Source organism: Syzygium oleosum, unplaced genomic scaffold (genome assembly GCF_021117445.2).
Source record: "Syzygium oleosum isolate NSW1041296 unplaced genomic scaffold, Sole_v2.1 Sole_v2.03, whole genome shotgun sequence".
In the NCBI taxonomy this organism is placed as follows: Eukaryota; Viridiplantae; Streptophyta; class Magnoliopsida; order Myrtales; family Myrtaceae; genus Syzygium; species Syzygium oleosum.
The window spans coordinates 3,213,105-3,240,344 of record NW_026607487.1 but is presented as its reverse complement, the minus strand read 5'-3'; the positions used below and the strand labels follow the sequence as shown (position 1 = coordinate 3,240,344).

The following is a 27,240-nucleotide window of genomic DNA, read 5'->3' as shown; positions in this document are numbered from 1 at the left end:
GAATTTCATTCGTGTGTGTGGATACCGGTAGAGGCGCAACACTTGGGGCGCTCATCTAGACACAATCAGTTGCTGATTTCTCTTTGATCTGCAAAAGGTACGTATCGAAATTCCTTTTCGATTTCAATATACGCATGGATCCTGTCTAGGGTTCTATATTCCGCTGCGTTGTTACTGTTAATGATCCCTACATTTATAAAATATGATGTATCTTCGTGCTGATACTCTTTAGGATTGGTTTGCCAAGCAATCGAACAAGAAAAGATTATACTTTTAAACGGACTATCTTTTCTCGAATGCCCGGAAAATGAAATATACTCAGAAAATATCGGTGGAATCGGCCTGAGCCGAACTAGCCGGTTGCAGGGTCAACCCAAGAATAGGTCGAGGCTTATTTTTTCTTTTATCTTAGCATGTATACAATATGCACGTGTTGAGTACAATTCTTTTTAATCGAGTATAATATGCCAAACGTATTCAATTTCGAAAGGGAAGGAATCACGGAAGGAGAGGATTAGGAAGAATGGAAGCCGACTGATCACCCCCATCATCAGACAAAAATCCTGGGCGACCGGGACGAGAGGAGCTGCTACTGTCCGAGTCTGACTTTCAAGAAACGAGAGGCTGCTCCTTTCTCCCATTTTCACCATGTTCCTCTTCGCGTTCTTGAATTCTTGATCGCCACACTCGCGTCTCTGACAATCGCCTCCGCCTATCAGCCCACGCACGCACCCACGCATCCCTTGTCTTGTCTTCTTCCTCCTCCTCTTCTTCTTCTTCTTTCGAATCGACAGGGACAAGAACCCACACACCACTTTCTATAAATTCAACCTCCCCGCACACACACATACACGATCCGTCCCAGCTTTAGAGAGCCACCCGTTTATCCAGATGCCCACTTTCTCCCCTTTTCCTCTCCAGGCGATCGTTTTCTCCAGGCTATCGTGGGTTTCTTGCGTGGGGTATGCGTGTCTGTGTGCGCGCTGACTGAGTGTGTGGTCTGATCGGAGGCATTGCTGTATGTCAGCAGAGTACTACTCCGATAAGTACTGCGGTGGATATGTTGAGGTAGCGAACCCGTTGCAATGGCCACAACTCAGGAAAAGGCGGCGCCTTGCTGCGTCGGGAGAGCCAAGCCGCCGCCGCCGCCGCCCCCACCGGCGGCGGAGACCGTGCTCGGGAAGGCCGACGAGGAGGTGCTGGTCCACGACTGGGCCGTGCCCGCGGGCAATCTGGCCGAGGATCTGACCGGCAAGAGAGCTGCCCCCGTCGGTGCTGCTGTCTTGGTCCGTCCCGTGGAGCCTCTCCCCGATTCGCCTGCAAAAGCTCCGGCCAACAAAGGTTCGTGCACGTAGTCTTCTTTTTTCTCTTTTTCTCTGAGCTACGTGTAAGTGTATGTGTAGGTATGTACAAATCTTATTGGGGTATATACGGTGGTGATAATGCTTTGGCTTTACATCTGATCAAAAAGGTTGCTTTTTTGTGTGTCTGCGTTCTTCTCTGTTTTATAGTGCTTGTGACAATATGGCATCCCCGTTGAGATGATCAATCTAGCATCACCCATCGAGCAAGCTCTGGCTTCCGCGTCCCAAATGTTTGAACTATTCTAGTCCACGTCTTCGATTTTTGTTCTCTTTTGTTTTACTTAGGAATGAGTTTCCTGATTCCTAGATCCTGAGTTTTTCTTGTTTAGGTAATTCGTTTTCCAGGTTTTTATCTTTGGAACACAAGAAGTCAACCATCGCGGGTGACCAAGGGTGTTCATTTTCTGTTCTGTCTGATCTATCCTATTGCTCAATATATATAATGGGCCCCTACGTCGTCGCCTCCCTCTCCGGCGACAAGCGCAACAAGAAGAAGCAGCGCACCCCCCCCATTGGGGCCACGCCCTTGCAGCCATCACCGTCGACTTGGCCGCGGCCCGCGCTGGCTGCCTCACCCTCAAGCTCAAGATCAAGGCCGAGCGGACCCTCGGAGGCAACAAGGACGTCGGCAGGGCCATCGTGCCAGTCGGGGAGCTGCTCGAGCAGGGCGGCGACGGGAAGCCCAAGGCAATGAGCTACGCTGTGAGGCTGCCGTCCGGGAAGACCAGGGGCGTCCTGGAGTTCTCCTACAAGTTCGGTGAGCCATTCACCATGGCGGCACCCCCGCCGGTCATGGTGTACCTGGCCGCGGCAGCGCCGCCCGCCTCGGGCTCGGCCGCTGCATACGCGCCGCCGATGCATGGGGTGGCGCCATACCCTCCGCAGGGATACGGGTATCCACCGACCACCGCAACAGGATATGGTTACCCCGCAAAAGGGCTATGGTTACCTGCCGCCGCAGCGGTACAGGTACCAGCCATAGGGATGCGAATACCCGCTGCAGGGATACGGATACCCGCCACAGGGATACCAGCCACAGGGATACCAGCAGCCGCCGAAGAAACACGGCAGCGGCGCCGGGGGCTTGGGGCTGGGGTTGGCGGGCGGGCTGCTTGGCAGGCTGGTGATCAGGGACATGATATCGAACGCGTAGTCGTACGACGCCGGATACAATGCCGGGTTCGATGACGGCATGGATATGTAAACTGAGTTTCTTTCTTGTTCTTTGCGTCTTCCTTCCTTCTGCCTTTTCCCCTTGGTTCTGATGATGTCTCGAGCTATATGAGTTGTCCTCCTCTTTCTTCATGATTTGTAAATGAAATGGATCCGTTTCATGTGGCTATAAAATAGCGATCTTGACCTTTCGTTTTGGCTCTTTTCTTTCGGTTCTTTGTTTCATAACTATGGCAATGGATCGGATCATCTAGATGATCGAGCATCGCCGCTCCGGCAACCTCGATCGGGGGTCGTCGATGACCTCAGAGAGGAGGGAGGGCAGGCAGCGAGGGGCAGGCTCAAAGGGCTGACCACGCGCCGCCGCCGAGGAGAGGGGTGGCAGATGATTTTGGTTGTTTTTCTGTGATGGAATGGATGGTAAAGTTGAGGAGGGTCTTGTGCATTTACCATGACCAAAACCAGAAAGCAGGTTCTTTCCAAGAGCATAAGAACCAGACCAAATGCCATGCTAATTACTCAAAACTTGAACTCCCTGTGAGATGCACCGGAAATTCTTCGGCTCCCTTCGATTCGATAGTACAGTTCCGGTCGAGACTCTCAACTATGGCGACTACAAATCCCGACGTGCGGGACATAAACATGGTTCTAAGTTACAACATACGTTCGTATTGTGCAAGATACTCAGGGACTGTTGCATAAGCAGATTGCAATGACCAAAAAGGTCGCACTCGTTTGCAATTCGCTGATGATTCCAAAGCAAACTTCGTTGATCAAACCATGAATGCGCCTTTGATATCCGATTAGATTAGTTGAGCTTCCTCCCAACCCATGCAAAAGCCCAAGTTGTTCCCATTCTTAACATGAAATGTACCGTAAATTCCATGCTAATCCAGCTCCTTGGAGCGATCATGTTGTATCCGATGTTTGCTGTCTTCTGAGAGTTTAGACTGCATTTGGAAGTCCGAATAGAAGTCATGATAGGATCCTATGTTTGATAGGTGTCCACCGGATTAAAGGGGATATAGCTTCGTCGTGCCCCCCTCTCTAGCGGCGGCAGCGGCGACCGTCAATTGTGGCCTTGAACTTGAGCCGAAACGCGATAAAATGTAGCAAAGCAAAGGGTGCAATGCAATGGGAGCGACAACCGAATCAGGGTGGGACTGATTAGGAGGTGGCTACGTCGTCGGGTCCAGGCTGTTAGTGAGAAGGTCTAAAATTGATCGTGAAAATGTCTCAGATGGCAAAATCGAAAGGTTTACGACTGAATTGACAAGAATGGAATAGGTTTATAACCTTCTGGACAATTTTTCCCTGAGCTAACATCAAGCATCCATCAACAATCACCTGACAAAACTTCAATTTCGTCTTTGATCCCATCATTTTTTTTATTTGTTTTAGGTGATATTTTCGAAATTCGAGGTCATGTTACTTGCTTTTTTCTTTTTCTAATATCTATTGAATTAGGTTTTTAGATAACAAATGTTATCTCATGATTTACTAGATAATCACTTACTTATTTTGTTAGTTATCCGATCAGCAAACGGTTGAAAGATAACGTACTTGAAATTTGGGATATAAGTACACTAATCTATCTCAATTCAATTCAATTCGATTTTAATTTTTCTAAACTGTAGTTGAAATTCACATGAAATCAAGCACAGATAATTATAAATAAATAAAAAAGAGAGGAATAATTGAATTTTCGGGTAATTTCCAGAAGAGTGTCAAAGTGAAAGGAGAGTGTCTTTAAGTGACGTCATATCTATTCATATGTCAAAGATGTACACACTTTCGACCCCCCCGGTCAATAATGCGGAAAATCGTAAAATAAATGCGCGATTTAATATTTAAAAAATTCTACGAAACAATTCCCTCTTTCTACCCTGCTCGTCCCGGAAAAATTTCGAACCAATCCCCTATCCCGACACAACGCAAAATTTCGCGAGACCACTGCCAACTGATCTATAAATTTTCCGTGATCTAATATATTTACCTATTTTAACACATAACGAGGATTCTTGAGAAAAAAAAAAGAAAGGAATGACGAGAAATTGCCAGAATTATATCTCGGGAAGTTTTCGTGAAATCGGCAAAAAAATTATCTTCTGAAAAGGGTAACACAACGCGTAAAATAATTAATTAACTAATTTTTTTGGTCTGGCAATTAATTACCTAAATCGGCAACAAATATTTTGTTGCCTATAATTTATTACCTAAATAGGCAACGATATATATATATATATATATATATATATATATATATATATATATATATATGTATATGTATATCTCCGACGTCGCTTCTTCATCTTCGTCTTCTTCTCGTGGGTTGCTATTGATCTTTCAGAGGTTTTCGAGCGGCAGACACGGAGTGCAGGCCTCTGGAGGTGACGTTGATCTCTGCCAAGGACCTCAAGGACGTCAACCTCTTCGGCAAGATGGACGTCTACGTCGTCGTCTCCCTCTCCGGCGACAAGAATAAGCAGCGCACCCCCGTCCACAAGGACGGCGGCGCTAGCCCCCGGTGGGGCCACACCGTCGTCCTCACCGTGGACGAGGCCGCGGCCCGCGCCGGCTGCCTCACCCTCAAGTTCAAGATCAAGGCCAAGCGCACCCTCGGCGGGGACAAGGACGTCGGTAGGGCCGATGTGCCTGTCAAGGAGCTGCTCGAGCGGGGCAGGGCCGCCGGTGGCGATGGGAAGTCCAGGGCGATGAGCTACAGCGTGAGGCTGCCGTCCGGGAAGACCAAGGGCGTCCTTGAGTTTTCTTACAAGTTCGGGGAGCAGTTCACCGTGGCAGCGCCCCGGGCGGCGAAGAAGGCGGGCAAGCCGGTCATGGCTTGTCCAGCTGCGGCGGTGCCGCCCGCCTCGAGCTCGGCCGCCGCGTACCCGCCGCCACCAATGCGCAGGGCGGCGCCGTACCCTCCACCAGCGGGACATCCGCCGCAGGGGTACTGGTATCCGCCGAACGCCATGCCCGGGTACGGGTACGCAGCCCCGTCGCCGGCATACCAGCAGCCGCCCAAGAAACATGGCGGCGGCGCTGGGGGCTTGGGGCTGGGGTTGCTGTGCGGGTTGTTTGGCGGGCTGGTGATCGAGGACATGATATCGGACTGTTGAAGATACGGTTGCCGTTGCTGATTGATCCTAATTGATATTGACTGCTACGTTGATGGAAGATTAGAATATTATACATCAGGAGAATTTTGCATATTTTCTTTCCCTAATCATCTAGACTTTGTTACTTATGAAAAAGCAATACGAATTCTATTCTTCAGTTGCTTTCCATCCTCTAAAAACTTCTTAACACGGACGCGTCGTCGTACGACGCCGGATACGATGCCGGGTTCGATGATGGTATGTGATAAGAAAGAAATATTAAAAGAGAATGGTATTTATTCTCTTATAATGGTGTAGGAAACAATGTACATGAGAAGCCTTTATATAGGCTTAGAGGAGTAAAGGAGCCTAGCATTCTTCCTATGTGGGACCAAAGAGAAAGAAGAGATGTAAAGGAAAACCTACAAAACTATACAACATGTTCTAACACCCCTCAAACTCAAGGTGGATCAAATAACGAGAGTTTGGAAAGAAGAAATTTAAATCATTGTGATGTAATAGCCTTCGTAAAACAATCGGCAAGTTGATTTTCAGTTCCAACAAAAGGAAGTGAAATAGTGCGAGCTTGGAGATGATGACGAGTCAGATGACAATCGATCTCAATATGTTTGGTACGCTCATGAAAGACTGGATTTGTACCGATATGAATGGCACTCTTGTTGTCACAATGCAGAGGAGTAGGATCATAAGTGAAACTCCCATATCAGCAAGTAAGCGGCGAAGCCAAACAATCTCAACAGTAGTGTCGGCCATAGCACGATACTCGGACTATATAGAGGAGAGTGAGACAATATGTTGTTTCTTGGAACGCCAAGAAATAAGTGAATCGCCAAGAAAAATGCAATAACCAGTGATAGATTTGCGATCAGTGACATTGGAAGCCCAATCAGCATCAGAATAGGCACGCAACTTGAGAGCAGAAGAGGATGGTAGAAATAAGGAACGCGATAAAATGCCTCGAAGATAACGCAGAATCCTTAGAACAGCCGCATAATGAATTGTTCGAGGAGCAGCAACAAACTGACTAACAACATGAACAGCATAGGCGATGTCGGGTCGGGAGATAGTAAGATAAATAAGACTGCCAACCAAGGTCCGATAGCGGGTGACATCAGAAAGAGGTTCTCCATCGTCTGGGCAAAACTTTTGATTTAGCTCAATAGGAGTGGCAGCATTACGTGAATCTGATAGAGCAGCTCTGGACAGAATATCAGCGATATATTTCTGCTGAGAAATGAGAATACCACGTGAACTGCGAGCAATCTCAAGCCCAAGAAAGTAGCGTAGTGGTCCTAGATCCTTCATGGCAAAATGTTGCTGAAGGTGCCGCTTGGTATGCTCAATATGGTCACGATCATCTCCGGTGATGACCATATCATCAACATAAAGAAGAAGAATAGTGCAGCCTGAAGAAGAGGTATGAACAAACATAGCATGATCAGCCTCACTTTGAATGAAACCAGCAAACTGAATAGCATCACTGAACTTCTCAAACCAAGCACGAGGGGCCTGTTTGAGACCATAAAGAGCCCGTCGCAAGCGGCAAACCTGTCCAGAGGTATGAGCAAGACCAGGCGGAGGTTGCATAAAGATATCTTCCTGAAGATCACCGTGAAGAAAAGCATTCTTCACATCAAGCTGAAAGAGAGGCCAACTGCGAATTGAAGCAACAGCTAATAAAGCACGGACATATGTCATCTTTGCTACGGGAGCAAAGGTCTCCTCATAGTCGATACCATACTCTTGCGAGAAACCTCGAGCAACCAGACGAGCTTTGTAACGCTCAATACTGCCATCAGAACGAGTCTTAATCTTATATATCCATCGGCAAGATACGAGGGAGCGACCTGGAGGAAGAGGCACAAGCTCCCAAGTACCAGTACTCTTCAAAGCTGAGAGTTCCTCAGACATAGCCTGGCACCATTCTACATGCTGAACTGCCTCGCGATAACTATTAGGTTCTTGTACAGCATGAACAGCAGCTAAAAAGGATCCAAACTCAGTAGAATAAGAAGTAACAGCAACATACCGGGTAGGTGGACGCTGATCTCGAGGAGGATTACGGCGTGGCTCTAGTTGTGCGGAATCGTCGAGGCGGATACGACGGAGGTGCAAGCCAAGGGATAGGTGAAGATGGAGAAGGTGGCAATATCTAGATCCGATGTAGAAGAGGGACTAGAAGGATCAGGTAGAGGATCAACAGGAAAATCCATAAATGGAACAGGAGACAAAACATGAGGTGTAGCATTTGTTGAAAAGAAAGGGATGTGTTCATGAAACGTAACATCACGAGAAATACGTACACGTCGCGCATTTGGGTCATAACAACGATAACCTTTGTGCTCAGTGCTGTAACCCAAGAATGCACATGGGATAGAGCGGGCGGTAAGCTTTGTATGTTCAGTGAGTGGAAGAATGACAAAACAAGTACATCCAAAAACTCGAAGATGATTATAGCTAGGAGGTCGAGAGTAGAGACGTTGAAACGGGGTGTCTTGATGGAGAACAGATGAGGGTAGGCGATTAATTAGATGAACATGTGAGAAGAGCCTCGCCCGAACTCGGTGGGAACGGATGTGCCAAGTAAGAGAGCTCGAGTGGTCTCTAGAATATGACGGTGCTTGCGTTCAGCAACTTCATTTTGAGCTGGAACCCCAGGACAAGATAACTGAGGAAGTGTACCATCACTAGCTAAGAGGGAACGAAAGACACCAGAGAGATATTCTCCCCCTGAATCTGAACGGAAAACTTTGATTTTTGTATTAAATTGTGTGGAAACCATGGAAGTAAAAGACTGATAGATGGTAAAGAAATCACTACGTTGACGCATAAGATAGACCCATGTATAACGAGAATAATCATCAATAAAAGATACATAATATTTGAAACCACTCTTGGAAGAGAGCGAGGCAGGACCCCAAACATCAGAATGAACAAGATCGAAGATCGCACTAGTTCTAGAGTTACTAACAGGAAAAGGCTTAGCAGATTGCTTGGCCAAAGGGCAGATAGAACATGGAGGGAGACTACCAGAAGAAATAGGACCCAAAGCACCTTGTTGGTGAAGGACGGTGAGACGAGAAGACGGAATATGTCCAAGACGCTGATGCCACCGAACAAGATCGAGGGTAGCCAACACAGGATGAGGAAGAGAGGAAGTTGGAAGATGGAGATGTTGCATAATATAAAGTTCATCCCGTCTTTTGCCCCTGCCAATCATCTTGCCACTCAAACGATCATGCACAAAGCAAGAGCTATTTGTAAAGCTTACAGTATATCCAGCATCGGTGAGTTGTCCAACAGATAATAAATTGAGAGCCAAAGAGGGAACATGTAACACATCAGGGACATTGAAATCTTCAGAGACGGTAAGAGTACCCTATCGGGTAGCTAGTAGAGGAGAACCATTAGCAGTAAAGAAATGTGCTGGTTGCTTGAGCTCAGAGAGCTTAGTGAGAAAAACAGCGGAAGTAGACATATGTCTAGCAACTCCTGAGTCAAGTACCCAAGTAGTAGAAATATCACCTGAAGGTGGAGTAGCTGCAGTGGTGCTTCCAGCAGATGAGAGAGTTGTAGAAGTACCAGAATCGGGAAAAGACCTGGCAGAGAAGGACTCAAACGGGCAAGTTGGGCCTCAAGAGCAGCAATACGGTCATCCGTAGAGGGAGAAACCAGAGTAATAGGTTGAGAGATTGGAGATGCGGTAGTGACTCGTGGTGATGCGAAAGGCGTGAAGCATTCCTCTTCTTCCAACAATGTGACTCGTCATGACCGGACGATGACAATACGTACATGAAAGGCGGCGAGGACCACGAGTAGGCGAAGGACGTGGTGGAGCGCCAAACCCGTAGGCGGAACACGTGGTGGAGCAGCCAAAATAGCAGCTTGAATCGAAACCGCGAGGAGGAAAGAAGACCAAGACGAGTTTCCTCGATCGTAATTCTTTGACAGGCGCAAGGAGGGATGGTCTTGGAGAGCGGTGAAGAAGTTGGCTGCGAACACCTTCATAGGGAGAGCCGAGCTTCATAAGAAAAGAATGTAGACGGTGCCTATCTTGAGTCTGAAGTCGAGTAGATGGACACCGAGTACAGTTCAGGCATGATGGGCAGAGAATAGGAGCAAGAATATCCAGTTGACTCCAAAGTGAGTGCATGTAATTGTAGAAATCTCGAATAGAGCGAGACCCTTGCGTAGCACTGTAAACTTCTTGCTCCAACTGATAAACTCGAATGTCCCCTGTCTGGGTGAACATCTCGGCAAGCTGATCCCATAAACTTTTCGCCTCAACAACATTAGAAAATTGTGGGCGAAGAGCAGGATCAATGGAACCAAAAATGATAGCCCATGCCTTCCGATCAGCAACATTCCATGCTCGAATTTCAGCGGCACGTTTCGCAACTTCATCAGATGATTCACTTTTAAGAGCACCAGGACAAGGACAAAGTCCCTCAACATGCTCAAACAAGTCGCGGTAAACAAGTGCTGCCATTGCCGATGGTTTCCAAAGAGAATAGTTTGAACCATCGAGTTTGACGTCAATACGGTCACTAGAATCACCCATGACGACAGAAAAAGAAATCACTAGCAAAGCTAGAAATATGGATTGAAGTGATCGAAAGGATCGAGAAAGAAGAAGCGCGGATTAGAACGAGCAAGGATGATGGCCCAAAAGCCCTAAACTCATTATCTTAATTTCTGATGCGGAAGATCCAATTTATGGCAACCGCAGAGCATACTTTAAAAGATAATGAGCTCATTGTCTTAATTTCTGATGCGGAAGATCCAATTGATGGCAACCGCAGAGCATACTCTTCAAGACAATGATCTTGGCTCTGATACCATGATAAGAAAGAAAAATTAAAAGAGAATGGTATTTATTCTCTTATAATGGTGTAGGAAACAATGTACATGAGAAGCCTTTATATAGGCTTAGAGGAGTAAAGGAGCCTATCATTCTTCCTATGTGGGACCAAAGAGAAAGAAGAGATGTAAAGGAAAACCTACAAAACTATACAACATGTTCTAACAGTATGGACATGTAGACGAAGTTTCTTCCTTGTTTTTGCATCTTCCTTCCTCCTGCCTTTTCCCCTTAGTCTGATGTTGTCTCGAGCTATGAGATGTCCTCCTTTTTCTTTATGTGTAAATGAAATTGGATCCGTTTCATGGGGGCTAAAATAGCTATCTTGACCTTTCATTTTGGCTTCTTTTCTTTCGGTTCTTTGTTTCGCAAGTATGGCAATGAATCGGATCATCTAGATCGAGCATCGTCACTCCGGCGACCTTGATCTGGGCCATCGATGACCTCAAAGAGGGGGGAGGGGGCGGGCCGGTATGGGGCGGGTGAAGAGCAGATCAGTGGAGTAGCAAGGAGGCAGGCTCGGAGGGGGGCCGCCCACACCTTGGCCGCCGAGGTCGGGGGCTGCGAGTGATTTGGTGTTTTTTTCAATGATGGAATGGACAGTTAGATTACAAAAAGTTGAGGAGGGTCTTGTGCATTTCCCATAACGAAAACCAGAAAGCAGGTTCTTTCCAAGAGCATAAGAACCAGACCAAATGCCATGCTCAATTACTCAACAACTTCACTCCTCGTGAGATGCACCGGAAATTCTTCGACTCCCTCCGATTCGATAGTACAGTTCCGATCGAGACTCTCGACTATGGTGACTCAGAACCCCGACGCACGGTACATAAACATGGTTCTAAGTTACAACATATATTCATATCATGAAAGATACTTAGGACTATTGCATAAGCAGACTCCAATGACCAGAAAGGTTGCACTCTTTTGCAATTCACTGATGACTCAGAATCCCGACGCGTCGTCGTACGACGCCGGATACGACGCCGGGTTCGATGATGTTATGGATATGTAAACGAAGTTTCTTTCTTGTTCTTTGCGTCTTCCTTCCTCCTGCCTTTTCCCCTTATTCTGATGTTGTCTCGAGCTATTATGAGATGTCCTCCTTTTTCTTTATGTGTAAATGAAATTGGATCCGTTTCATGGGGGCTAAAATAGCGATCTTGACATTTCATTGTGGCTTCTTTTCTTTCGGTTCTTTGTTTCGCAAGTATGGCAATGAATCGGATCATCTAGATCGAGCATCGCCACTCCGGCGACCTTGATCTGGGCCATCGATGACCTCAAAGAGGGGGGAGGGGGCAGACCGGTATGGGGCGGGTGAAGAGCAGATCAGTGGAGTGGCAAGGAGGCAGGCTCGGAGGGGGGCCGCCCACACCCCGGTTGCCGAGGTCAGGGGCTGCGAGTGATTTGGTGTTTTTTTCAATGATGGAATGGACGGTTAGATTACAAAAAGTTGAGGAGGGTCTTGTGCATTTCCCATAACGAAAACCAGAAAGCAGGTTCTTTCCAAGAGCATAAGAACCAAACCAAATGCCATGCTCAATTACTCAACAACTTCACTCCTCGTGAGAAGCACCGGAAATTCTTCGACTCCCTCCGATTCGATAGTACAGTTCCGATCGAGACTCTCGACTATGGTGACTCAGAACCTCGACGCACGGTACATAAACATGGTTCTAAGTTACAACATACATTCATATCATGAAAGATACTTAGGACTGTTGCATAAGCAAACTCCAATGACCAGAAAGGTTGCACTCTTTTGCAATTCGCTGATGACTCAGAATCCCGACGCGTCGTCGTACGACGCCGGGTTCGATGATGGTATGGATATGTAAACAAAGTTTCTTCTTGTTTTTTGCGTCTTCCTTCCTCCTGCCTTTTCCCCTTTATTCTGATGTTGTCTCGAGCTATGAGATGTCCTCCTTTTTCTTTATGTGTAAATGAAATTGGATCCGTTTCATGGGGGCTAAAATAGCGATCTTGACCTTTCATTTTGGCTTCTTTTCTTTCGGTTCTTTGTTTCGTAATAAGTATGGCAATGAATTGGATCATCTAGATCAAGCATCGCCACTCCGGCGACCTTGATCTGGGCCATCGATGACCTCAAAGAGGGGGGAGGGGGCAGGCCGGTATGGGGCGGGTGAAGAGTAGATCAGTGGAGTGGCAAGGAGGCAGGCTCGGAGGGGGGCCGACCACGCCCCGGTCGCCGAGGTCGGGGGCTGCGAGTGATTTGGTGTTTTTTTCAGTGATGGAGAATGGACGGTTAGATTACAAAAAGTTGAGGAGGGTCTTGTGCATTTCCCATGACCAAAACCAGAAAGCAGGTTCTCTTCAAGAGCATAAGAACCAGACCAAATGCCATGCTCAATTACTCAAAAACTTCACTCCTCGTGAGAATGCACCGGAAATTCTTCGACTCCCTCCAATTCGATAGGACAGTTCCGATTGAGATTCTCGACTATGGTGACTCGGAATCCCGCACGGGACATAAACATGGTTCTAAGTTACAACATACATTAGCATCATGCAATATACTTGGGGACTGTTGCATAAGCAGATTGCAAAGACCGAAAGCCGCACCCGTCTGCAATTTGCAGATAATTCCAAAGCAAACCTCGACGATCAAAAAACCACGAATGTACCTTTGCTATCCAATTACATTAGTTGAGCTTCTTCCCAACCCATGCAAAAGCCCAAAGATGTTCCCATTCTTAACAAGAGAAGTACCATACATTCCATGCTGATCCAGCTCCTCCTTCGAGCGATCATGTTGCATCCAACGCCATGCTGTCTTCTGAGAGCTTGGTTCTTGAGCCTGGCCGCTCCCAGTTGATAAATGAACTCAAGTTCGCAGATCAGAGTTCGCGGGAACTAGATCCGCTTATCGCAGAAAGGCGTGATCCGTTGACCCGTGTAGCAACGCAAACAAAATAGCGGACTGAATTGCCAAAGCCCAAAGGAAAAAGGCCCTGCCTATGAATTGGCTGACTCAACCCTCACAAGCCCTATGGAATTGAAGGTTCACTCACGTACCGTACCCTCACCTTTTTAATTACACGGATTTGTCCTAATATTATAAGTCAATTTTACGACGACATATGATGTTTTCTGTTTTCATCGCTCCAATGAAAAGATATAGAAGACTTCCAAAAGAGCATACTTTAAGATAGCCTCACAGGTTACAGACCCGAAAGAAGAGAGTTCCACAGGCTTCACGAGAAAGAGGCGCAAGAACAGAGCAGTCAACATCGTTTTCAAAAGAGGGGGGCTAAAGAAGGCAGGACCACAAAGCGAAGATCAAAGTAAAACAGGCATAATGGTTGAGATCTTTTATCATCATAACTACAGAAATAAAAACTCCCTGAACCTCCCCATTTATATATACACTCCGCCCCCCGCAATCGATATCCCTATAGCCCTCCATTTTCAGATCATGTATTTACAACTTATTGAGTTACCTTATCGTGTCATATAGGTAGAGTGTTACCGATAATATACACGCAAACGTCAAAAGACATGTACACAGCTTCACCTCACAAAGTTTCGTCAGGTTTCAGAAAGTTATAGTATTCGAGCTGAGTCATGTCTCCACCAGTCATCGGGTCAAATTGGCATCGATAAAAGCTGCATCATCCGATAAAAAAAACAATTAGACTATTGAAGGCATTCAAATAAAATAGCGGGATTTATTAAAAGATGCAAACTGGGAGAGGTTCCAACTGCACACAGGTTGGTCTATGTGTCAAACATGATTCTCAAATCAGCCTCGTCTGAAATAAAAGAAACCTTGAGAGCTTCTCATAGAGGATTGATGTGCTCTTGGCAAGGAAGAATTTCTCCTCCCCTCTTTCCGTCACGTGACAAAGGGTGGGATTCGGGTTTTACAATATGCAAATAGGGCTAAGGGGTTGTTCAACATTTCACTAATGTATACAAAGAAGTAAAGAAGGTTGAGGAGAAAGCTGTGCATCCAATCTTTCTTTCATCATTGCTTAAAGGGAGTAAGAAACCAGAAGGATAACGTTCCCTCCTTCTGTTATTTATCTTACTTTAATGGGAAAACTGGGGTACTATTTGCTTGGTCTTGAGTATGTTACACTAAAGCATGTGGACAGCTATAGAAAGATATGAAAAAGCACTCATTTTATAGGATTTCATGACCCCAACTTGACATAAAAAAGGAAGACGGAGGAGTAGTAAGATGATATTACCTCCCATCCATGCCAAGAATTAAAACAGTGTTCTTCTGGTGTCCAAAAGCAACAACATATTGTAAACCTTCATGCAGTCGGAACTGAGCCACCGACCATTCCGAGCTAAAGTACCTAGGCAGAACACCTGCAAAGCATGGAGCAAAACTAGCCTGAGAGAAAGACATGGTGATCATGGTTTACTATAAACACATTTGGTCACTCAGCACGACATACAAATTAGCCACTGCAATAACTCATCCAATCATAATTAGATCTAGCATGACGGGAACAATTGAGCTCTACGTCAAGGGCCATTTACATGACAGAGACAAACAGTATGACTTAAAGATACAGCAATTCCTGGCAAATTACCTTTCATGAAAGAAAGTGATGAGATCATGGAGGAGGGAGACCCATGGTTTTCAGATGTGTTGTGCAATCTGTCATTGTTCAGCGTGCCTAAATCAGCCTTTAGACTGAAAACATGGACAGTTCCTTTGTCACTTGAGACCGCTAGCCATTGGGCAGTAGAAGAGAAGGCCAGGCTGTATATTTCTGCACGATCCGCACCTCTTCTAACCTACATGAAGAACTTTGAATCTTAGTTATGTAATGAATAAAGCAGAATATTGCCCAAGATTATATGATAATCAAATTGTCCTCTTTCTACAATTCTAAAGGCCTATTGAAGCACAACACAGTTTCAGCAGAGAACAATACCTGATTACCGTATTTATTTAGCAAAATAACCACGCACTACAATCACTCTCATAGTCTTTGGAAGCTATGAACAGCGCAAGCCCTTACTGACACATTAATTCATGAAAACATTTGTCAGTTGGATATCAACACCTCACCAAGGCAGTTTAAAATATCTCCCTATAGAAACTAAATCAATTGGTCTCATCATTGTGCCCATCAAGAAGCAATAACAACTCCCAAGGGTTAAGTACATATTACAGATACCATATTAGCAATTAAGACATTTCTACTTCACGTAATTACCTATCCATAAAAGAATTGTGAGGATTTGTATTAAAGACACCAGTAATCCCAAAAGCAAGATTTTCTTTTATCAGTAGAATGAATATACCTTTACTGATTTGGGTAAAAAAAAGAGAGAGGAACAGATGAGTGTGATTCGAAAGGTACAAAAAATTTAGACAATTCCAAACACTAGTGGTGAATGACATGATCTCAAGTGATGTTGGATTACAACATTTAAGTAAACATCCTAACTTACTACACAGATACTGCCATTCAAAAAAGAATTCTTCCCCAATGGTAGTGACTCAGAAAAGCCAATTCGCGGTTTTAATCCTGGACGAGCAATATCTTTTACCAGTTCCTATATATGCATGAATTGAAAATCCAAACTTGCAAGATCTTCATCATTCAGTTCATGCTTGATGGTGGGCTATCTTAGATAAGCTTTACTAATGCACCAAGCACACCATATTTTCCCCAGTTTCAAAACACAACCAGCATCAAATTCTGGACCAACCTCTTGAAGCAACGACCCGTCGAGAGTATTAAACACCCTAACTAGAGTCCCCTTACTACTTGCAGTTGCTAATAACCTCCCATCTTGGGAAAGCGCAAAGGCCGCGATCCTTGAACCATGCGCCATTATAAACTTAGTCCTCTTCGAAGCATAGTGCTCGACCCTAACCTGTAAAGGGTATATTATGCACCAATCATCAGCACGTAGGTGAATCAATTTAACCAATTTGTAATTGACTTGTGAGGGTGCCAATCGCCTCACCTGCCCCTTCTGAAGCCCAGGACAGACGAGCACCATCTGCCCCGAGCTCTGCGACACCATGCACAAACCCTTCGGATTCGCGATCGTCTCAATCTGATGCAGCAGCTTCAAGTCGGCGAAGTTGTAGACATATATCTTCTGGAGCAGGATCACCACGATGCGGTCCCGCCGGAGCTTGACCGACTTCACCTCGGACCGGAAGGAGAGCTCCCCGATGCACCGGGACTGGTGGTCGTCCCAGATCATGACCTTGTTCACCGGGTACAGCGCGTTGGACCCGCTCCCGACGAGGGCCAGTATGTTGCACCGGAACAGCATCTCCACGGCGGCGATCCCGCCCTCGGACTCGAAGTCCCGGCGGAAGATCTCCCGGAACGGGTCGCAGTTGTAGATCCGGAACCCGTTGTCGGTCCCCACGGCGAAGCAACCGAAGTCCTGATTGAACGACAGGTGGAGGAGGCTCGGGACGCGGGACATGGCGGGGCCCTGGGCGGCGGGCGTCGGCGGCGGCGGCGGCTGCAGCAGGGCCTGAGCCTGAGGCGAGTGGGGGAGGGAAGGGGCGGACTCTGGGGAGCCGCCGGCGAGATCGGAGTTGAAGTCGTAGTCGGAGGACATGAGGGGGGCGGTGGAGGGAGGGAGATGGAGATGGGTAGGGTTCTCCGGCGGCGGCGCCGGGGGGGAGGGAGGGGGGCTGCTGGGGCTGGGGCTGGGGTCGGGGTCGAAGGCGAAATCGGGGGGGATTAGGGTCTGGGGCGGAGGGAAGGGGCGGTGGTTGGTGGTGGTGGTGGTGGTGGTGGTGGAGGAAGGGGAGGAGGAGTGGGTGGTCATGGAGGAGGTGGAGGAGGAGGTTAGAGTTGCAGGGTTAGGGTTGAGGGTTGAAGGAGGAGGAGGAAGGAGAAGGAGATAAAGGTGGAGAGGATGAAGATGGAAGATGGAAGATGGTAGATGGTGACGGTGGTGACCTTACTTTTGTTTGACACTTGGGACAGCACAGGGAGGGACAGAGAAGAGCAAGTTGCTTCAGTTTTAGATTTTAGATTTTTTTTATTTTTTTATTTATTTGGCAATATTATTTATATATTTGGGGATATAAATTTGTGGGTGAATTTTGTAAATTAAAAAGATGCATTTTTTGGGGTCATCCAACTCCAATTTCTCTGATCCAAAGAAAAAAAAACTCCAATTTCAAAATAAATGCGAAATTTCAAAAGATTGATTTTATGTGAGAATCATTTAATTAATCGCGAAATTTCACGTTCACGTTATTAATTTTTTGAAGTCGCGATTTACAAAGCTGATGATCCAAACCGACGGATTCAAGTCGTGTAATTGAACGCGTTTTTTTTTTAAATCTTTTTGGATTCGCTATTTGCATGCAATTTATGGTGCTGGATTGTCCACCTATATATAGCCGGATACGATGTTCATACGCATTTGAATTGAAAATACTAAAAGGGTTTCGAACGAGAGTGAATAAAAGCTTTAATTACATCTGATAGATGAAATTGAAGTTTAGCGAGCCAAATTGTTTTTTTTTTTTTTGGTAAGGTAGCGAGCCAAATTGTTGAGCCAAGGCACAATGACAAACAATGGAAGCCACCATGAATTTTGTTGTTATCCTCCATAATATCAATTTTTTTTCCATATGTAGTTAATTTGTTGTGAAAAGATATTGTTATCCTATGTAAGCTCGATATTGTGTGGATTGCATATGAGATAAACCCTATGATAGTCTAAGTGTACTTTGAGAAATTGATATCACGAGGCATCATGTTAATTAATAAAGAGTATCCTATATTTTGTCTTGTGAAAAATTAACAAATTTGGAAGGTTGTTCAAACTTTAATCAATTTATATCCTTTTGAAATATAACTTAACAAAAAAAAAAGTCTTCACTATTAATAAAAAAAAATATATGCACATAATTCATTCGTAACATCAAACTCAAATTTGAAAGCCAAAAGTCATCGATCGGGGAGAACTAGCGTGGCATATCATAATATCTCGTCTAAAACTAGCATTACCGAGTCGCACGCCATCATGTGGAAAAAAAATCCCTACTAATTATTTCTATCAACAATTAAATGAGTTTTTTTTTTTGGTCGGGAGCAATTAAATGAGTTTACCAAGCAAATTATTTGAATTTTGCCAATTGACAAGTAAATGAGTTTATTGAACAAATTTGTTGAATTTAAGGGTGCAGAATGAATATATACAAAAAATTAAAATAAAAGGAGAGAAAGAAAAAAAATGAAAGATCTAAATTTTTCATAGGGCAACTATACTTAAATCTTTTTTATCCCCCAATTAATTTCTTCTCTTACAAATAAAAAAAAATTAGTTAAAATGGAAAAGATTCCAAAAAATGGGGGAGCCAAAGACAGTTTACAGTTATTTGCCTTCCTTGTGCACTAGCACTAGTCAATGAACCCTCTCTATGGCCACAACCAAATCAACATCATCAGGAAAAGAGCTGATCAGCTTCATCTGCATCTTCCTCAGGCCACCGGCGAACTCCATGGCCTCGTCCATGGCCCTCCTCGCGCCGCCGAGCGCCTCCTCCAACTCCTTGTTGGCCAAGTAGAACGAGCACACTTGGCCGAGGAGCCGGTCGTGCCTCTCCTGGGACCTCGCCGCCCTCTCGTCCGCTCGCTCAAGCGCCTCAGACACGATCCGCAGCTTCTCGAGCGTGCGGAATCGCTTCTGCCACCACTTGATGCTGGGTACGCAGAGGATGAACGACGCCGAGAAGCCGATCACGGCGCAGACCGCGCGGCCATAGTCCATAGAAATTTGCGGTGGGTTTTCTTTATGGTCCAAGAGGAAGAGGAGAAGGTAAGAGACAGAGAAGTTTTAAAAGCAATGTTGGGTCTGACTTAAGATTCTTTGCCTTTGGTGGGGGCAATCACTTGCTTGTAGGAAACTAACTCCTTTAGCTTCCACTATGGGAAATTTTGTTGGTACAGACTTTTTCTCACAACGGGTTATGCTGTAACATCAGGAATCTGAAATCAATATTGCTCTTTCTGCAATTTCTGATGCACATCTAGAGAAATACTCCCAGATTTTCTCTTTGCCTGGATCTGAAATTGGGAATTCAGGCACTTGGGTCATGGCTGAAAACTTGAATCCTCTCTATCCTTAAGTGCTGAGTAGCTCAACTAAGGTGGCTACTTACTGATGGACAAATGAAAAAGTAATGCTTCTCAGATTCTCAAAATGATCCTAAGCCAGCCTAGGACAAAGAATGATGATTTCTCCTGCCGGTTTCGATACCGTCTACTGGAAAAGAATCCTAATGCACAAAGAATTTGGCGAAATGAAAGCAAAACAAAACAAGAGGAAAGGACTAAAAGCTTTTAAGGAAAAAGAATTCCATGCCTAATGTCTAACTCTTTTCTACAACTCGGCGTCGGATTCTTCGTCCTGACTGTCCTGACTCCCCAGAGCGACCCGAGGTTCCTCCGCTCTTGTCGAGGGCTATAAATGTTTTGTGTTCCACTTGACAGAGTTATATTATAAAGACTCTAAATCAGATTGAGAATCATGAAATTATGGATGACCATCAATTGTTCTCCCCATTCCTTTCAGAAACTATTGTTGAGTAGTATTGTCACTCTTCCAAAATTTGGTTCATTCCCAACCCTAGATTAATACCGCAATATTTTTATTTTTGGGTGCGCTAACATTGACATTTTTTTTAATCATAATAGGGTTGAAGTTGGTAAATGTCAATCTGAACAACACAAAACTTTACACACACACACAGAAAATTTGTGTTACAATCCTAATTCCTAGTGAATGCACTTACAGATTACACACAATGAAAACAGGCAAAGAGCACGAATCAATTTGATCTATCTGAAAGGAGAGAGAGGATTGGAACTGCTAGGGACTTTGAGACATCTCAGCTCTTTGCACACATGATCCAACATCCCCAAGAAGTCCCTCACAATCACAAATATGCGAAGTGGGTTGGCCTCTTCTTTGCTCACATCTCCATGAAAGTACTCTGTGACCTCTCTGACATGCAAAAGCACTCTGTCTTCATCTTCCTTCAGCTCCTTCAGGCTCTTCTCCGAATAGGTTGTGAATAATCTCATCGAGTGAACGAATTTCTCGCCCTTTTCGTCCGTGCCTAATTCCTTATTCACTAGCCTTTTCAGTTTAGTCAACCCGTCTGATAAGTTCGAGAGCGAGCTAGTGAGCACATCCAGATCGATCGTGGCCGTCTTCTTCGCATTGTATAGCTCGGTGCTTAAACCAGCCACAAGATCGAGCCCCATTCTTCGGTAGTCCTCTTCCTTCTCTTCAGCGGTTCGGTTCCTGCTCTTCTGATCAATCTTTCCCATGATGCTATCCGAGACTCGGATTCCTTCTGAACGGACCATTTCTTGGACAACAAAATGGAGTAAAGTAGTCTTGCCATCTGTTCCTTTGACGTCAGCGAGTTTGAGCAGAGCATCGAGCTTGAATGCCTTGGCACCTCCTCGGATCGTTCCGACATTCATCCTGTTTCCTGTCTTGAGCACTGCCTCAAGCAGCTTCAAGAAGAGCCTACTTGATCTGAGCTCCTTGCAGGCCTCCTAAAAATCAATAAAGAAGAAACTTCACTTATTAAGAAGATTTTAGCCACTCTTTGCAAATTATCAATGTGTCAGGATTTTCATTATTTTTTACCTCTAGCACTAAGAAAGAATTTTTTAGATGGGCAATTTCATCATCAAAAGTCTCTTTATAGAGCATGGCTTCCCCACGTTGGAATGCAAACGGAATGCTAAGCAATGACTTAATGAACTTTTCTGCCGATCCCAGTTCATCTATGTTTCCCTTGTAGCCATTGAGCTTAGCCTCTTCTTCCTTGGTTGGCACCATCTTCACCAATGCCTCTAGCTGTTGCTGTGACAAACCGTTTCCTGTGTTTTTGTCTCTCAAGAAAAACTTTAGGATCAAACCCAACATCGCATATAATTGTTGGTCAAATTGCAAATTTGAATTAATGAATCCCTCAGGGTTTGCTATTTGAAGTTAGAGATAATCACCTTGAATTAATGAATTGCAAACTTGCTCAGGGCTCGCATTTAAGGCCTTGGAAAGTATGGTAATATTATGTAGCCGCTTTGGCTCAAGGAGATGCTTACTCGGGGAAGGCGTTCCACTTCTCACCTCATCAATTTTCAATGGATTTTGTAAATTGTAACCGAAAAGCGATTCTATCATCTCCTCGTCCAACCTATTTCATCTCATTTTCAATCACAGGCGAATCAACACAAGAAACTGCGAAAGAAAAGGATTTAACTGTCACTATGGTACAAAAATCACTTACTCGAACGAGCTTGACCTCAGCCTGTCCCACACCATGGAACGATCCGGCGTGGCCCTTACTTTGTCCCAGTGGAGTGGCTTCAGTTTTGGCAGAGGCGCTCCATCTTTGCCCGTTGTCGGCATAAACTGAGCAAGTTGAGATGATGGAGGAGGGCCTTTCGCAAAGCTAGTGTTTCGTTTAAAAAGTGGTGGCAGGCATGGCGGTGACGGAATTCCTGGTGGACATTGTGCTGGTTTGGGATTCATCATGGGCAATTGAACCAAGTCACTCTTGGGAGTAAACTCTGATCCTGAACAAGAATCTGAGTTCCTAGAAGGTGACAAGTCTTTATGTGTCGAAAATGGTGGAGACTTACGAGCAGTTCTGGTGGAAGAACTTGGGGAGGAAAAATGAAAACGGGGAAGCAGAGAGGGCGGTGGCGGCGGAGGTGGTGGAGGAGGCGGAGGTGGCGGGCCTTGAGCAATTGGAGTCATTTGACATTCTACTGGACCTACATCTGTAGCATTAATCTGTTTGGTATTGTTGCAAGGACCTTGTGCATTCGATGTATCCATTGAGTTGGCTAGGGAAGGTGTTATTGACCTAGATGAGTTTCGAGACAAAATTTCCAATGTTTCGCTGCTAACACTACATTGCAAAGCATCCGACACCCGTGCCTCGGGTGAATGTGAATCCCCAAAAGAATGAAAAGATTCATCGTCAGATGAATGATTTTCAGTGGGAATATTATTGTCACTGGCTAAAGGAGAATTGCCACCGTCTGGGTCATACTTTACCGACTCCGCATCCTCGTGAACCGACGTAATTTCCCTAGTGGAAGAACTACTAGTGTTATCCGATTCCAATTTCACCGGCTCTTGGTTTAGCGCTTTAGTCTCTAGCCTAGCTTGGTAAGTGCTATGCAATGGTGAACTAGTGACAGATTCAGAACTCCGTTTCAAAGACTGCTGTTCCAAATCCACTCCCAACGACTCCAGATAAAAAAGATCGAGGCCAGGATTGAAGCTTACCTTGCTCGCCGAGTTCTTCGTACTCGCATGCTTTGATCTGCCTCTGTTTCCTCTTCCTTTCTTACCACATGTCAAGAAATTCTTGACACTCCTGCTTCTGTTGTGCTTCCTGGATTTCCCGAAGAAGCATACAAGCCCGAGAACACAGCCTAAAAACGCAACTCCTGTAGGCACAAGAACAGCAGCCAAAACACGGCTCTTGTCGTTAGCCTCCTTGCGAAGTGTGTCGTGTTGCGGCTTTGCTCTATAATGTGGTGGAGGATGATGAGAACGTGGGTGAGTGTGCACTGAAGGAGCAGGAGATGGAGCTTGAGCTTCACTAGGAGATGGTGAAGGTGTAGGTGAGGGTAAAGGTGAAGGTGAAGGTGAAGGTGAAGGTGAGACGTATTCAGGAAGCCCAAATGGCGGCCTTTTTGTGTTCAACCTCTCCACTCCAAGCAAAGCCCTGAACTTCTCCACCACAGTAAAATCTCCCTCCTCGTCTCTCTCATCCTTGCCCGAGACTTTCTCGATCTCAACCCGGTTTGCATTGCCATTTTCTCTTTCTCCCCCATTGAAATACAGCTTTTCCCAGCCACGAAGATTGGTCTTTTCAGCTGCGTTGAAAGAACCATCATCAAGCAGAGAGTGGGCACTTTGAAAGGACAGGAGCAAGAAAATGAAGAAGGTGATGATGAGGGAAATCATGAGGGAAATCTTTAGCCCGCAACCCATTTGGGGTGTTTCCTTGTTCAAGCCAGGAACATCAGAGCAGGCAATGAATGCAACTTTCTGGCTATAAATTCGGTTCCTTTTTGCTCCATCCTTGAAGAAAATGATGTGCTTTTGTGGGGGTTGCTCGGGATGCGTTGGAGAAGAAGGTGCAGAGGTGTGTGCTTCAGTCCCAAGTCTTTAATGCTACTCCAAGGAACCCCTGAGCCTGGTAGTTGCCCTGGGCCTTCTTTTACTTCTCTGTTCCCGGATTCCTCTCTCTCTCTCTCTCCTCCATTAATTCCCTCTGCAAAAGGAGACTCTTAAACACGTATTGCTGTGCTTGTCTTCCTTGGCAATCCTATCATTTTTAGCAGAGATTCCCCCTAATGATGCCCGTCTCTCTCACATGCTCTCCTTTTTGGTCATTATGGAAAATCCGTAGTCAAGCACATGTAACTCTCTCTCCCTCTCTCTCTCTCTCTCTCTCAGAGACAACAACAACACAACCACCAAGTTTTGTAGTTCAGTAGTGGAAGCAACTGATGCATGGGGTCATGGGATTTGCAGGTGAGTTTAGAGACCCTTTTAGGGAGCTAAAAGTGACCAAATCAAGAAGATGCAATCCAAGTATCCTGGCGGGTCCCTTGTTGGTTGGACTCTTTGCCTAACTCTGCATTGCAGGAGGAGGGTGAAACTACAAAAGAGAGAGAGAAAAAAAAGGTTTGGGAGAGCGACGAAATGGTCCATCACATCACTGTCTCTCGTGTGACGAATCTAACCACGTCGCTCAAATGCTGGTTTACGGGAGGCTAAGACAACCACCAGACCACCACCACCACCACCACCCACAAGTCTCTTTCCTTAAACTTTTGCTTGGCTCCACTTGCAAGTCATTGTATTGTCTATCACAATGTTCTTCCGGATTGAGTGGAAGTCTTAAGCGGAAAGTCTTGATCTTGAATGAAGACTTACTGTATTATGTACTTTAGTTTCATGACCTACACGACATGCTGAACCCTCCACATTGTTCCACACCTAATCACGCACCAGCCCGTCTAATCGGACCCGCCCTGTTTAATGGATAATGCTAAGAGTGATGCTAGATATATCGATGCCGTTTTAGAACATCAATGTAAAAAAACGATACCTGGAATGAAAAACGGGTCATGTGCAATATTCGGCGAAAACTTGCCAAGATCATTAGGGGTGAGCCAAAGGAACCGCTCGACCGGACAGGTTGGTTCTGGATGGTTTCCAGGAGCACCGGTCCGGTTCCTGGTTCCATAAAATTAGAACCGGTGAATTTCGATCCGGTTCTAAGTTCCAGGTGTGGAACCGTCCACCTGGACCGGATTGATTTTTTTTTATTTCTTTAAAATTTGTAAAAAACCTTAATCTATCTTCCATTTTACGAGCGATTACGTTTACTTATGCATGTGAGTAAGATGACAAGAAAAAATCAAAACACAACAGTAGTTGCTCATTCCAACCAAATTTTGCCACAAATTGAAAAAAAATTTGTGAAAGCTACAATGTTATACGTAACTTACTGATTATAAAAACACATTGATTATCACAAATATCTTCAATTTCATCCTGAACATTAATAACAAATAAAAAAAAAAACTGAATATGTCACCGGTTTCATTGGTCCACCTAGGAACCGAACTGGTCGGTCTATTTCAATTCTAGGGGCATCGGATCTGGTTCCCAGTTCATGGGTGAGCACCGGACCACCCGGGAACTGATTACCCCTAAAGATCATTGTATAAATCAATGTTGTTTGCAGTCTAGGTAAACCTAGAATTGCTACAGTGTCAGTAACATCATCCTCACCGACAGCGTTGCGTCATAGACCAAGAGTTTCTTCACGAACGCCACCGTCGGAGCGATCTGAGATGGAAGACTGAATAGGTTGGCACATGATTGGAGTCTGATGTCAATGCCAAGGATCGGACAGGACAGTAATAACATGGATTCAACTCAGTATGGCCTTAGGGACTGTCGGCCCTCATATTGGCCATTTTGATCCAAGAACTGAGAAGCCCTTGTCTGCCACTATTATTGCGAGGATTGAATAGCATGTTTTCTTTTTGTTTTGTCCTCTGTTTCTTTTTTCCTGGTTACAGATCTTTCAATGGAATGGTATATGTTCTGCAGAAGAAGATGGGAGCAAGACGACACTTGTACTGCGGAAGAACAAGAACCCTATGGAGAACCCGTGGGTGATCCAGAAACAGATGTTGATCGTTTCTCAAGATGGCAATAGGAACAAACAGTGGGACAACTTGTGGAATCTGACATTTCGTGCACGCAAAATATCTACCATCAATCATTCCTGTATCCTTAAGTTGCATGTGGTCTTCTGTGTCTCATTAGTCAGATGGGTTGTCGTAGAACAGGACATCAGCACACATCAGAAAATATGGAGTAGGATTTTATATTGGTGTTCAATATTTTGTTTGATAAATGACCATTTATGGTGCCGCTGCACCGGATCTACGCATAGAGTACCCCGATAAGTCGAGATTCCAATGTTACATTGAATGGAATTAGACTATTCACGACCCGTTTTAGCACTGGACCACACGATGAGCCATTAGCTAGACATCAGTTTGTTATTGCAAAATTGCGGTACTTTCAAGTCCAATTCCATCCTCGAGTGCTAGCTTATTGTCTAACACGACGCATAGGGGCAACATCCGAACACGAGACGAACTACCAAGAAAAACCCGAACCCAATATACTCGCGAACACGATTAACTCAAAACCCGCACCTCTTTTCTTAACAAAGATCAGATCCTTTTCACTTTGATGGTACTAGGGAATGGAACGACTAATAAAGAATTGCAACCAACTGGTTAGCTTCAATCAAAGGTTAAACCTGAAACAACAGACGTTGACCGCAGTCCAGCAAGAACTAATAAACCCAGCTTTACATGACCCAATGATAAGCTCAGCTCTCGACCTTCTTATAAGGTTTGGCCCATGGTACATCAATTCATTTCCAAGACCCACTTTTTTCCTCTCTTTGGGCCACACATTGACCAGAATAACTTCCATCTTCAGAGTTCTTTCTTTTGGGCAAAACGACCATTTCTAGGGCTAATAACTACAAAAGCTTGCCAACAGGCGTGCAGCCTTACTAGTTAAGCGATTAGGGGGTGGGGCCGGAGAGTAATAGGTCTAAAATTCGATCCCTGTGAGCAACGCATACACTTGTACATTAAAGAGATGAGTGAGACAAAAACTACAAAAGCTTGAACTGTGCATGTCGCATTTCCGCATGAAGGGGAGAAAGCCTAATCTTGAGGTCTAACTGTCGTGAACTGATCTGTGCTCTCTTAGGCACAAAAGCTCAACCGAAGTGGGAGATTCGAGCTCTTATCAATGATGGAAGTGATCTACCAGCCTGTTTTTCATATCTCCAGGTGGCCCTTTCTTCATGGAGTCCAATGACGTCGCAGATTGGGTTGCAAAAGCCCAAAGGAACAAAAGCCTACCGAGAAATTGGACTGTTCACCCACCTCAAGCCTTTGGCACTTTGCTCTGAAGCTTAGGCTATGTATCCTACCTTTTTGTCTAAATGAATGAGGAAGGCCTTTTCAGACCAAAAAAAAAGGAACTACAAAGCTTGACGATTTAGCAAAGAAAAAGGAAAAAACTGCAAAGTTTAGAGGGGCTGGCTCGAGAGTTTTTTCGCATAAGACTAATACAAAGTTTGATT

At 45.2% G+C, this 27,240-nt stretch overlaps 5 protein-coding genes across 6 annotated transcripts; 3 read left to right on the top strand and 2 right to left on the bottom strand.

The window, feature by feature from the left end:
- The first annotated feature begins 944 nt into the window (after positions 1 to 944).
- Positions 945 to 2,244, top strand: LOC115664795 (uncharacterized). 2 transcript variants are annotated; one of them, XM_056309820.1, is made up of 2 exons: positions 945 to 1,341; positions 1,694 to 2,244. In XM_056309820.1, exons 1-2 carry the CDS (start codon positions 1,086 to 1,088, stop codon positions 2,056 to 2,058), a joined length of 621 nt encoding a protein of 206 aa, XP_056165795.1. In that variant the 5' UTR covers positions 945 to 1,085; the 3' UTR covers positions 2,059 to 2,244. The 2 variants fall into 2 exon arrangements, with proteins under 2 accessions (XP_056165795.1, XP_056165796.1); XM_056309821.1 differs by having other exon boundaries at positions 1,512 to 2,244.
- Positions 2,136 to 2,517, top strand: LOC130137616 (protein CYSTEINE-RICH TRANSMEMBRANE MODULE 10-like). The gene is made up of 2 exons (XM_056309286.1): positions 2,136 to 2,333; positions 2,389 to 2,517. The coding sequence occupies exons 1-2, from the start codon at positions 2,136 to 2,138 to the stop codon at positions 2,515 to 2,517; spliced, it is 327 nt and encodes a 108-aa protein (XP_056165261.1).
- Positions 2,518 to 4,837: 2,320 nt separating this feature from the next.
- LOC115664796 (protein SRC2 homolog) lies at positions 4,838 to 5,816 on the top strand. Its single transcript, XM_030586684.2, has one exon. It carries the CDS (start codon positions 4,979 to 4,981, stop codon positions 5,657 to 5,659), a length of 681 nt encoding a protein of 226 aa, XP_030442544.2. The 5' UTR covers positions 4,838 to 4,978; the 3' UTR covers positions 5,660 to 5,816.
- A 7,990-nt stretch (positions 5,817 to 13,806) lies between these two features.
- On the bottom strand, positions 13,807 to 17,349 carry LOC115691895 (autophagy-related protein 18a-like). Its single transcript, XM_030618633.2, has 5 exons — positions 16,485 to 17,349; positions 16,224 to 16,391; positions 15,092 to 15,299; positions 14,738 to 14,864; positions 13,807 to 14,150 (listed from the first exon to the last, which is right to left on the bottom strand). Exons 1-5 carry the CDS (start codon positions 17,310 to 17,312, stop codon positions 14,060 to 14,062), a joined length of 1,422 nt encoding a protein of 473 aa, XP_030474493.2. The 5' UTR covers positions 17,313 to 17,349; the 3' UTR covers positions 13,807 to 14,059.
- A 1,377-nt stretch (positions 17,350 to 18,726) lies between these two features.
- LOC115691912 (formin-like protein 11) lies at positions 18,727 to 24,063 on the bottom strand. The gene is made up of 4 exons (XM_030618661.2): positions 21,811 to 24,063; positions 21,527 to 21,717; positions 21,165 to 21,400; positions 18,727 to 21,070 (listed from the first exon to the last, which is right to left on the bottom strand). The coding sequence occupies exons 1-4, from the start codon at positions 23,532 to 23,534 to the stop codon at positions 20,342 to 20,344; spliced, it is 2,880 nt and encodes a 959-aa protein (XP_030474521.1). The 5' UTR covers positions 23,535 to 24,063; the 3' UTR covers positions 18,727 to 20,341.
- Between the last annotated feature and the right edge of the window lie 3,177 nt (positions 24,064 to 27,240).

Excerpts from the sequence above, each read along its gene's own strand:
- LOC115664796 (XM_030586684.2), top strand. The coding sequence starts at position 4,979 with ATGGACGTCTACGTCGTCGTCTCCCTCTCCGGCGACAAGAATAAGCAG.
- LOC130137616 (XM_056309286.1), top strand. The coding sequence starts at position 2,136 with ATGGCGGCACCCCCGCCGGTCATGGTGTACCTGGCCGCGGCAGCGCCG. Across the intron at positions 2,334-2,388 it reads CTGCCGCCGCAGCGGTACAG|GGATACCAGCCACAGGGATA; the intron begins GTACCAGCCATA and ends TACCCGCCACAG.
- LOC115664795 (XM_056309820.1), top strand. The coding sequence starts at position 1,086 with ATGGCCACAACTCAGGAAAAGGCGGCGCCTTGCTGCGTCGGGAGAGCC. Across the intron at positions 1,342-1,693 it reads AAAAGCTCCGGCCAACAAAG|GTAATTCGTTTTCCAGGTTT; the intron begins GTTCGTGCACGT and ends TTTCTTGTTTAG.
- LOC115691912 (XM_030618661.2), bottom strand. The coding sequence starts at position 23,534 with ATGGGTTGCGGGCTAAAGATTTCCCTCATGATTTCCCTCATCATCACC. Across the intron at positions 21,718-21,810 it reads CTGAGGTCAAGCTCGTTCGA|GTTGGACGAGGAGATGATAG; the intron begins GTAAGTGATTTT and ends GAGATGAAATAG. Across the intron at positions 21,071-21,164 it reads ATTCTTTCTTAGTGCTAGAG|GAGGCCTGCAAGGAGCTCAG; the intron begins GTAAAAAATAAT and ends ATTGATTTTTAG.
- LOC115691895 (XM_030618633.2), bottom strand. The coding sequence starts at position 17,312 with ATGACCACCCACTCCTCCTCCCCTTCCTCCACCACCACCACCACCACC. Across the intron at positions 16,392-16,484 it reads CTGGGCTTCAGAAGGGGCAG|GTTAGGGTCGAGCACTATGC; the intron begins GTGAGGCGATTG and ends TACCCTTTACAG. Across the intron at positions 15,300-16,223 it reads ACGGGTCGTTGCTTCAAGAG|GTTAGAAGAGGTGCGGATCG; the intron begins GTTGGTCCAGAA and ends TTCTTCATGTAG.